Consider the following 12,502-nt stretch of genomic DNA (forward strand, 5'->3'; position numbering starts at 1 on the left):
CCTTTTAGAAAAACAAACAACCAAAACTTGAATATGTTCTAATTTAAATAAGTTAAATCTTACTTGCCCGCAATTATTAAAAGAAGCCTCATCAGAAAAAATAACGTTTCTCAAAAAATGGTTATTTTCACGCATTTTTGTTGAAATCCAAGTGCAAAAATTAATGCGATCGTCAAAATCATGTCCGTAAAGCTCTTGATGAAGTGTAATGTGGTAAGGATGAAACTTGTACCGGTGCAGAATTGTTATAATTGATGATTGACTAATTCCAGCATCTAAAGCAAGCCACCTGGTACTGATTTGAGGATCAATAGCTACTGCTCCTAATACAGCAACTGCCTTATTTTCATGTGTTTGCGTTTTAATCCGATTTCGTCGTTTACTTTTTAGACTACCAGTCATACGACTTCTGGTCTCCAGTCTCTTAAAGGCCATATGAGATTTTGGAATATCCGGAAACCTCTCGGCCCACACTACTGCAGCCTCCCTATAATTTTTTCTGCACTCCCCCAAAATTAACAACATATCTACTTCTACACTGAAATTCGCTTCCATTTTTTTCTTTTTAAACACAATTTACTTGTTAATAACACGTCAAAATTTTTATGTGACACTGCTTGTTATGTTGCCATGAAAATCCTACTGTTACTAGGATTTTCATTTCCATCCATACTAGTAAAATAAACTGTAGGATTTCCATGGCAACCGGCTGTTATTATGGTAAAATATTCGAATAATTTTTAAATTTAATCAAAACATTTTTGATCATAATTCCGTAACCAGCAGAGCAATTTTAAAAATTTTTTGTAAACAGACTTCATATTTTATGTAGATTCGTATTTAAGAATAAAAAACACGTCATTCCATTTAAAATAAGGAAGTGACCATCCCCCCCTCTTAGGGGGGTGAAGGGACAAATGTCAAAAATATCACAAAAAGTGCCCCCCGGTATACTTGAAATGTCACCAAAATGTAAAAAAAAAAATTTGCAGCCGTTTTTGACATATCGCATTGTAACACTTTAAAAAACTCACCCTGTATATACATGCAATACTTCGTTAAAAGCTCCCACTGAATGCTTTATGGTTCTAGAATATTAAGTCATAACCTATAGCAAAATGGCAGCTTTTCAAAATCTTATTTTTATTTATTTTTATTTTCATTACTACACCTGTTCAGGTGAAATTTGTAGGTGTGTTGTTGCTAGAGTTTGTATTTTTTGTCAAAGTCAAAAAACAAAAAAAAAAACAAAAAACTACAAACAACACTACACTTACAAACAAATTACACCTGAACATAGTGATGAAAATAACAATGCGAAAAGTATTGATTTTGGATGGCTGCCATTTTACTATGGGCTGAAGTAATTACTTAATATTCTAGGACCATAAAGTATTTAGTGGGAGCTTTCCAACGATGACTCCCCTTTCCATTTAATTTAATTTTTGAAAAATGAATAATAATGTGTTCCAAATTTTAAATTTCTGTATAAACGCATTCAAAAGATAAAAGGGGGGAGGGACAATTAATAGCCGCACTGTATAACTAATTTAATCCCTCACTGGGGCGATACATGTTTTTTAATATATTTTTTTTTACTTTTGTTAACTTGCTAAATTTTATTTACAATTAATTGATTCCCATTTTTTAGCTACCACACTGTCTGGACCACCAAAGTCTCCCAAGTCAGATAATGATACTTTAGATGAAGAAACACTAGCAGCAAATCGTGAAAAATTTGCGAAGAAGATGGCTCAAAAGAAAAAACCTGATACCAAGTAAGTTTATTTTTTTAATTTCTCCGTAAACATCATTTATTATAATAATCTTTGATTTTTAATTAAAAAGAAACAACCCAAATCCGTCCTGATGCTACTTCTACTTCGTTCTCTGTTGGACTTAAGCACTGTACTTTGTGCTCCAACGTTTCTAGATTTGTTCTTCATGAGAATTGAACGTGCGTTGTTGTTGAGTCGGTAAAGAGTCTGATATTTATATAAGATATATATAGGAGTCTGAGTATTCAAGCAAGATTTGCTTACACATGGTGTCAAAGGTCCAGGCAGCGTTGCAGGATTTCTTTCAATGAGAAGACGTACACCGTAATGAATCAATACGTGGGAGTATTGATTCAATACGAGAAAACAATATTTAAAAAGTAAAGAATTATATTGAATTTCTGCCCCAACTGATATTTCAGGCCTTCAAGTCCCGCATTCTAAATTTATTTAAGTTGAGGGAGAGTTAGAATGTAAGAATGAAAATTAAATGCCATTCAATATGTAAATTTGTTGGCAAATCGGGTTATTCAAATGTTTTTGCTCAATGCCTGTGACAAATGTCCCAATAAATTAAAACGACCTATGGAAAATGTTCAGAAACAAGAACGGCGAGATACACACAATCCAGCAGAGGGGTTGTAGAAGAGCTGAGTATTTCAGCTTTTTTCTAATCTTTCTTTTTTTAAATCTATATACCCATTTCATTAAAGCCAGGTGGCTACTAAACAAAATAAAAAACGAAATGAATGAATAGCAACACGAAGAGGCGTATACATTGAACGCGACGCATCCGTGACGCCATGGCATTTGCATGAGATACGAATTTTTAGTTTACTAAACAAAAACGATTTTTTTTTCTAGATAGTGGCATACTGAGTTATATAAAAAACGTTCTGGTTTAGAACTTATGCAAGATTTAAAGTATCAGCAGACAGTATAACACTTACGAAAGCAAATATCATGTCAAAATTAGTTCATATTATTTTTTATGTAACTTATGTCAATAATTAATATAAACACTTCTTAAAATAAACATGTTTGATACATGTTTAATAATTTAGTGAAATACCTAATATAGGAATATTTAAATGCCGAGGGAAATTGCTTTTCTTCGGTCCACATAGAAAGAGAACATTAACTAAAAATAGTTTATCTATCTTATAACGCGACGTTCGCGCGCCTCCTGTGTTAAGAGGTCTTCGGACACCACAAAGACGCGTTTTCATTTGGAGGGCTTCTTTTTGAAAAAAAAAGGATATATGCCATTAATAAAAGTTGTTTTAAATTAGGTAAAGAATCTACGATAGGAGTTAATATGATTATTCAGCTTTTTATGGCTATTTTTATAAATATACCAAATTAAATATTTGTAACTTTTTTAGAACTGAATCTTATTTTTGAATCTTTTTATAATCGGGACCAGAAAAGTATTTTTTTATTTTTGTAATGTTGTAGCAATGTTAAAAATATTATCGATATTATACATTTTTTATACCTTCATATAAATTTCTCATATATTTATATGAAGGAATAAAAAATGTGATGAGTATGATACTAGAGCAGTGTCACCTGATATAATTGTGGAGCATATCAAATTTGATAACGAAATTTTCAATTTGGTAACTAAAGGTATAATTTTAAAAACTAAGGTATGCATATTCTTCTTCATAAAAAAAATATTTTTAAAGATCAAAGTCAAATAGAAAATACCGTTGTAGGAAGAAGAATATTTCACGTTCAATACCTGTTCTCTCAAATATTCAACAATAAACATTTTACTTTTGAATGCTCAATTGCGGAGTTGTAAAAAAGGATCGAATGGGCGTGTGTGAAATATGTGGATTCACTTAGTAATTCTTCTCTGAAAAGACTAATATTATTAAAAACATTTCCATAATATCTGCTGTAACATAGGGGGACGTATTGTCAGGAATAGGATATTCCCAATTTACTAAAATTAGTGCAGCAATTAATATGCCCATAATAATTTGTGAAAGTGCGTAGAAATCAATGGAGGCCGCAGCGGAAGAAGAAGCCAAAATTACGATAAGGGGAATATTGGTGAAAATGGAATACCTTGCATTATCGTTTCAGCTGACGGTGTTTGATCGAAAAGCCAATAAATGTGAATTATGACGAGAGGCAACACTACTTTTTAGGAAATTCATTGCCTGTTAATGCACATAGAATGCGTATACGACGGTTCCTTAGAAAAAAAGTGCATTAGGCTGATAAAAGACATAAAAAATCTCATATACAGGGTGATTGACGACCGATGGTACGTTAGCCGTATATGGAGAACGAAACGTAGCATTTTACTGAAAAATTGGTAGCCATGGTAACAGACAATGCTCTATCGATCTAAAATATTTTCAGCACTGCAGCGTTGCCACTTATATCGAAAAATTTTGAACATTAAAAAACAACCTTTGATTTTTTAAATGGAATACTTTTTTCTTGAACTTTTTTGAAACTTTTTTGAATTTGTTTTTAGCGATTTTCGAGATAAAAAATAATTTTGTGTTTTTTTTTTAAATAAAAACCAGGAAATAAAGTAATTGTTTATTTCTTACCCATTAAGGTCCCTAAAAAGCTCAAATTTGAAACATCACTTTAAGAGATTAACTTTCCATAGCCCAAATTAATCAGCATTATACAGGGTCCTCGAAAATTAAATTAAAATTCTTAATTTTTTTAAATGGAATCCTCTATCTTTATTTTTTATTCAATTAGACAGTTACACCTCACTTTGCCAGCGCCGATCGATAATTTCTTGATGCAACTTTTCCTAACAGATGGATTGGGTGAAGAGGACTAATTGAGTGGTCACCAAGTTCACCGGATATAACCTTATTAGAATTTTTCTTATGGGCCTATTTCAAGTTCAAAGTTTATGTGAATAGACCAAATAATGTTGATAATTTAAAGCAAAGAATTCGACAAGAAATTAGGCTAATCGATCCGCAAGTGATTGAAAATGTGCAATTGGAAGTTATTTACCAACTTCAAAAATGCATTAAAGTAAATGGATCACAAACTAAAAAACTGAAAAATTGCACGTGTCAAACTGACAGTCTTAACAATAATAAATCGCCTGTTTTTTAAACGCCTTAAAAATGTAAGGTATTGCAGTATTTTTTGTACCTATTAGGTAGGTTTCGCAAAAAATATAAGTAAAATAAATACACATACAAAGTTATAAGACTGCAAAGATTTTTGCAAAAAATTTGAAGACACTCTTTTTTCTCGCAAATAACGGTACACATTCTTTACTTAAAAAAATAAATAATTTGCTTGAACTAAATGTACTGTTTGTTACCACACATTTTAACTTCTAAATTGCTTGTATTTTTTTTTGATGATCTATTATAAAAAATGTAAGAATTTTAAAATGATGTAGGTACCACACTAAAAGTATTCATTTAAAATACCAAAGTTTGGCGTAAATAAAATATTCATTATTTCTAGACATTTTCGTAATTTGCTTACACATTTACCGATTTCATTTTTTTGGTACCGTTGAATAGAGAATTTTACGCTGCTTACTATGATGTATCACACGATGAGGGGTTCCCATTTGACATATTTAAAGTGAGGTTAACTGGAGGTGAGGAGGTGATTGACAGAACTTCAGTAAATGCATAATTAAACGTCCCCCATATATCTAATTTGACGTGTTTGTTTTTTTTTTAGAAAGTAATTAAGGGTGGACCGTTTTGAAATGAAAGCACTGTATATATGGATATCCAGAAATATCAATTTTTTTTTCCTGAAATACAGGACGAAAACGAAAATGTTCACTTTTGGAGATGTTATTATTTGTCAGATCCTATATAAGAGAAAAAAAATGAAAACTGCTTATAATAGATATTTTTATAAAAAAGTCAGTGGCCTGTTTAATAATAATAAGTAATAGAATATTATTAAATGTGTGAGTTTGAATTTTTATAACCACTCACCAAAGTAACTGAGAAAAACATAAACACAGAATGACATTTATAATCATTCATCTTGTCAAGAATAGCCTACTTTAGAAATATTTTCACCTAAAGTAGAACAATAAAATTTTATCTTAAGCACATTGAAAACTTCAAATGTAAATATCTCGATAAGGGTGAATCGCAGCGAGATTTTTAAAGTGTACCTTTTTTTAACTAAAAACTATTTGCACAATTTAAACACCTATTTTAAATAAAAAATTTAATTATGCCAAGCCTAAAAAAAGTACAGAGTTTAGAAATTAAAACGCTGCTGGTGACGCCCTCTATGACATAATTTTAAAAAAGTTTAATTTTAAGATATCCATATAAAAAATTATTGTCTAATTTTTTTTTTAAAACGAAGAATAATTGCTAAATTTATGGCCAAAATTTTAAAAAACAGTACTTAAATCTGATTATTTGACTTATAATGATTAATTAAAAAGTAAAAGATTTTACACTCAAGACCTCATAAAAAGATATGAGGTTATGGCTTCTCCAGCAGGTGTGAGAGCTGAAGAAAAAGATAAATATTGCAAACATTGCAAGAAAAAAGTCACTACATCAGTGGATTGTGAGGCTTGTGGGTCCAGTTACCACCCCAGTTGTGGGCATCAAGCAAAATTAATTAATAGTTTAAATAAAATTGAAAATTGTAAAGTGTGTACTAAAAGTGGGGTTAGAAGTGAAGAAAAGACTGGAATGGATAAAACTGAGGTTGTAAATCTGGTGAGGACCTTATTTAAAGAGTATCTTGACCCTTTCAAAAAAACTATGCAGCAGGAAATGCATGAAATCAAAAAATCAATGCAATTTATATCAGACTCATTTGATGGGTACAAAGTTCAACTTGAAGAAGTCCTGTGTGATATGAAAAAGCTTAAAGATGAAAATGACGAATTAAAAAAACGTGTGGATGATATGGAATCAAAGCTTAATGCCCAGGAAGCAGATAGAAAAAAGAAAAAACTTAGTCGTTGTGGGTATACCAAAAACAAGGGGTTGATGATGTCACCACTATGAGGAAGGTAGTGAAAAGTATGAACGTTGGGGCTGATCAGGATATATCTAGATGCTTACAGAGTGGGAAAAAAGGTGGATGGTCCGATTGTCCCTAAAACTTGGGAGCGAAGAATGTAAACATAAAATTCTAAAGTTTGTCAGGGAAAAAAAAGGGCATAAAAACAAGATGAACCGTGGACTGGATGGTTGAAACAACATATACTTCTTAATGAGGACTTAACTCACTATAACCAGACATTGTTTAAAAAGGCACGAGAATACAGAAAAAATCATAATCTCAAGAGTTAATACTGTGTAAATGGAAAAATATACCTGAGATACAATGTGACTGATCACCGGTAAGAATTAAACGTCTTGAAGACTTAAAATAGTAAGATCTTGAAGATTAAAACAAACAATAAACATTTAATACTCTTATGTTTAAAGAACTACAAAATAATAGCTTAAATATATAGGAAATTTAAGATATAAAGGAAATTTCTAAAGCAACAAACCCTATATAAACATTCACATATTGGTTTTAACAGAAACATGGATCTTTCAAAATGAGACACAATTTTATAATATTGAAAACTATTCTTCCGTACACAATTGTAGGAATACCCGAGGAGGGGGCACAAGTATTTATTTAAAAAACAATATAAACTATACAGTAAAAGATACATCCTTTGTAAACTTGGAAGAGTGCAATTTTTTTATCAATAACCTTGACTAAACTTAAATGTACTATATGGAGTATATACAGACCACCGAGCAGCAATGCACAAAAATTTATTAGTGAACTGGACACATATCATGGAAAGCGAAAAAAATCCTTGCTTAATTATAGGTGACATAAACATAAACTTATTAATAGATTCTCATGAATATAAAAATGACACATCTCGTGAGAGTAACGCCTTTGAAATAAAAAATAAGCTAACTATTGACAATGCTACTCGAACAACACAAACAAGTAAAACAATACTAGATCATATCATAGCAAATAAGAACCTACAGTGCAAAGTAAAACTAGATGATCATATGGTTTCTGATCATAAAATAATAAAAATAACTCTTAATAGAAAGGTGGAAAATTACAAGAAAGAAAGAATTATTAAATATAAATTAGATGAAGAAAGGTGGATTCAAATGGTGCAAGAAAAATAATGGTGCACAATCCTTTTTGAATTTCAGAATTGGCTGAGATTATTGTTAACTCTAAAAACCAATGTTCTAAGAAATATACACTAAAGATTAGATCTGCTAGTGATTGGATTACTCCGGAGTTTATAAGAAAATTAAAAATACGGGATGAACTATATATTCGCTGGAAGAGGATCCCAAATGAGTTTACAGAAAGAGAATTTAAGAGCATGAAAAATACAGTAAATAATATGCGCAAGAATTTGCAACAGAAGTATGCTGAGATGAGATTTAAGGCAGTGAGTGGAGATTCTAAGAAGACATGGAGAGTGATTAATGAACTTTATAAGAAAAAGAAAAACAACAATACTAAAATAAAGCAAATTGAGATAGATGGACAAAAAATTACAAACGAAAAACAAATTGTACAGGAGTTTAATCACCATTTTACATCTATAGGAAAAAAACTTACCCTTAAAATGGAAAAAACTGAAACTACAACATTTATAGAGGAGGAAACAATAAATACCATTTTCTTAGAACCTACAGATAAAAATGAAATAATAAATACAATTTCTGAATTGAAACAAAACAGCTCTCCAGGCCTGGACAAAGTTACCACCAAAGACTTAGAAAAATTAACCCATGTAATAGGAGATATTGTAGTGACAATGGTTAATGGAATATTAGAGACAGGAATTTTTCCAGAAGACTTAAAAACAGCAAATATAATACCAGTGCACAAGAATGGAAAATGTGAGGATCTTAACAACTATAAGCCTATTTCGCTACTGAGTACATTCTCCAAACTAATAGAAAAAATAATTAAGAAACGTATGACTAGGTTTATAGAACAGAATTTTCAATTCGATGACCAACAATATGGATCAAACAAAGAGTAACACCTTGGGAGCTGTCTCGGACCTATTAGAGTATGTGTCAAATGAAATTGATCAACAAAAATATGTTGTAGCTGTCTTTGTCGACCTGAAAAAAGCCTTCGACACTGTTGATATTGAATTGCTGCTAAGTAACTAGTAAAATGGGATTTCGAGGCATATGTGGGAGCTTACTAAGGACATATTCAGTAGGTAGGAGACACTAAACAACAGTAAACGACCAAAACAGTGAGGCAGAGACTTTAAATGTGGGGGTAGCGCAGGGGTCAGTGCTTGGACCGTTGCTTTACCTATTGTATGTGCATAGCCTAAAATATGCTGGTCTTATGGCTAAGTATTTTATGTTTGCTGATGACACAGTTCTAGTGTTCTCAGCCAAAGACATTAAAACCCTTGAAAAGGAAATAAATGACTCTTGAGATATATACTATAAGTGGCTGTGTTATAATAGGCTTAGTATAAATGCTACCAAAACTGTCTACATGATTGTAAGTAATAAAAATAAAACAAAATGTGATATTAGTGTACATGTAAGCGGCAATAAACTTAAAGAAGTGACAGACTACAAATATTTAGGTTTAAATATAAATAATAAACTTTCATGGAATAATCATATACAAAAAATTAGTGACAAAATATCTCCTATGCTTGGTGCTTTGAGAAGGTGCTCTCACATGTTAAATATTAAAACAAAAAAATTACTCTACAACAGCTTTATTGAACCACATTTGAGGTACCTTATAGTATGTTGGGGAAATGTTCCAAATTATTTATTAAATAAAATACAACGAGTGCAAAATAAATCAGTTAAATTAGTTTATTCTTTAGATTATTACACACCAAGTGATATAATTTATAAAAATACTGGTATTTTAAACATTAATCAATTAAGAACCTATGAACAAATTAAATTTATAAAATGTATACAGTTAAATAATATTAAGACTAGTTTAAAGGGAAAATTATTACAAATTAAAGACTGTCAAAAGTATCAGCTAAGAAATAACATGTTGAGAAATGCATTGTTGCGAACAAAAAAATTTCAGGACTCTCCATTACATTACAATAAGTGTCTTCAATAAAATTCCAGAAACTATTGTGAATCTAAAAAGCTACAAAAATATGTGTAAAAGACTAAAACAATACCTTAAGGTAAACTAAATAAATATATTAAATATGTAAGGCTGTAAGCCATAATCTCTATATTAATCAAGTAATATTGTACTAAATTTATTTAGAATTATGTTCCTAATTTTGTTGTATTTTTTTTCTTTTTTTTGTTAAGTTTTAGGCCCTGGTGCCAGTTTGTAAACTGTTTTTGGGTGATAAATAAAGTTATTAAAAAAAAAAAAGACAATCCTTTCAACAATATTAAAATTTACTACTTTTATTCTTTGAATGAATATGTTATGCCACATTTTTTCCAAATGTATGATATTCCTTACGGAAAAAATGTTTACAAAAAAGCAATACTCTTAAAATTATGTGGTTCTAAACTCTATTCACAATAATGTATTTTACAGTGTTATTCAGTAGAACCAATTGGTTTAAAATTTTTAAATAAAAAATTATAAATTACATATCTTGGAAACTACAGGTCACAAAAAATTGAAATTTTGCAATTTTGTATGTCGATATGCTCTTTAGAAATAAGCTATAAAAGCCATTTTTAAAACAATCGTCGATAACATTATAATATGTATTTCAATTTTGGGAGACACTGTATATTAATTTTTACATAAATCGTTAAAAATGTTCAAAACGATTTTGAAGTACGAAATTCGTTTACTATTAAATAGTAAACTTTACATTTTAAACATTTGTTAAAAAAAATTTTAGTAAAACAGATTTTATAATTTTTATTAAATGACATTTTTTATTCTTATTACCTTGAAAACGGTTCATCATATAAACTTGCAGCAATGTAAAATTTGATAGGCTCTTTAAAAATACGCAATAAAAAATTAGGGTTGTTATTTTAAAAAAAGTCATTATTTTTGAGACACTCTGAATCACTTTGTTCTCAACAAAAAATACTAAACGACGGGTCCGAGGATTTTTTTGAGAAAAAAAATTATCTGAACTACTGAATTTATAAGTTAAAGACTCACACTGATATGATATGAAGTTGATCGAGACCTCCTCCCGTCTGAGTTTCGTTTTTAATGTTTTTTGTACAAAATGAATCTCTTGCCATTTTTATTTACAAATTTTTCTTTTTTTAGGAAGAGTCCAAAAAGCCCTAAAAGCCCCAACCAAGAAAAAGCGGGCAAAAAACCAAGGGTTTGGGACTTTGCGCCCGATGGAACGGATGCCAAAAGCCTAGAAAGATCTACCGATAAGCCTGAAGATGCTAAGAGCCATTTAACACCAGATGATGTGGTAAGAAATGACATGGAGTTTTAAATTACTGAATGGGTATTATTTAGGAAAATAATTACCATAGTAGAAGCCTATTTTAAAACTAGGCTATAAATTATTTTCTTATTTTACAGATTGTTGGGCAAATGAAAGGAGTTATTAAAGATCTGGAAGTAGAATCTTCCGAAGATGAATACGATGATGAAGAGGTAGAAAAGGAGGAAATTACAGAAAAAGAGGAACAGAAAAAAGCATCTAAAGGAGGAATGTTTTCTATATTTAAAGGACTTGTTGGTAATAATTTTATCTTACTACTAGTTTCTTTAAAAGTCTTTAAAATTTTATATTATTTAAAAATTTATCCGAGAGCTTATCATTTAATTTTTAGGTTCGAAAAATCTCACATTAAGCGATATGCAACCAGTATTAGAGAAAATGCGCGATCATCTAATTGGGAAAAATGTCGCGTCTGATATTGCCATAAAGTTATGTGATTCTGTGGCATCCAAGTTAGAAGGCAAAGTTTTAGGTATTAATTACATCGGATTTTATTAAATTGACTTTATTAACTAATAGCGGTTTTTAGGAACCTTTGATTCTGTGGCATCAATTGTAAAAAATACACTAACCGATTCGCTTGTACAAATTTTAAGTCCGAATAGAAGAGTTGATATTTTAAGAGATTGTTTGGAAGCAAAAAAGGAAGGACGGCCTTATGTTATGACCTTCTGTGGAGTAATAGATTTAATTTTGGATTGCTTACATCAGAAATTAATTATTCTTTTTTAGGTGAATGGTGTGGGAAAGTCGACTAACCTATCAAAAATATGCTTTTGGTTAATTGAGAATAATTTACAAGTGCTTATTGCTGCCTGTGATACTTTTAGGTAAATATTTGATAATTGTCAACATAGAACTTCTTTTATATTATTGCAAGTTTGGATATACATACATATATATATGCTTATAATATCCGTAATTAATTAGAGCTGGTGCAGTGGAACAATTAAGGACACATATGAGGCATCTAAATGCTTTACATCCGCCGGAAAGACATAGTGGTAGACAAATGGTACAATTATATGAAAAAGGTATGCAAGAATTTTTGTAATTAGTGTATCAGCTGTACGCTGTGTTTCCTTAATAAATAAAACACACTACTTGTATTCAGCGTATATAATAAATAAAAAATTGCTGCTTAGCGCTTTCGGCCGTAGCCAATATCAGGGCTTAAGATACTATAAAAAGATACATTAAATTAGCACAAGAAGGAGCATTTCAGAATTAGACAAACATCGTTAAAACAAAAATCGTAATAAGTCATAAAAATAAA

At 30.4% G+C, this 12,502-nt stretch overlaps 1 protein-coding gene across 1 annotated transcript; it reads left to right on the forward strand.

Annotated features, from left to right (window-relative positions):
* The first annotated feature begins 1,632 nt into the window (after positions 1-1,632).
* Positions 1,633-12,280, forward strand: LOC126749974 (signal recognition particle receptor subunit alpha homolog). The gene is made up of 7 exons (XM_050459519.1): positions 1,633-1,778; positions 11,034-11,190; positions 11,304-11,463; positions 11,558-11,698; positions 11,756-11,904; positions 11,959-12,056; positions 12,157-12,280. Exons 1-7 carry the CDS (start codon positions 1,750-1,752, stop codon positions 12,278-12,280), a joined length of 858 nt encoding a protein of 285 aa, XP_050315476.1. The 5' UTR covers positions 1,633-1,749.
* The last annotated feature ends 222 nt before the right edge of the window (positions 12,281-12,502 follow it).

The sequence above is a fragment of the Anthonomus grandis genome, unplaced genomic scaffold (assembly GCF_022605725.1).
Source record: "Anthonomus grandis grandis unplaced genomic scaffold, icAntGran1.3 ctg00000986.1, whole genome shotgun sequence".
In the NCBI taxonomy this organism is placed as follows: domain Eukaryota; kingdom Metazoa; phylum Arthropoda; class Insecta; order Coleoptera; family Curculionidae; genus Anthonomus; species Anthonomus grandis.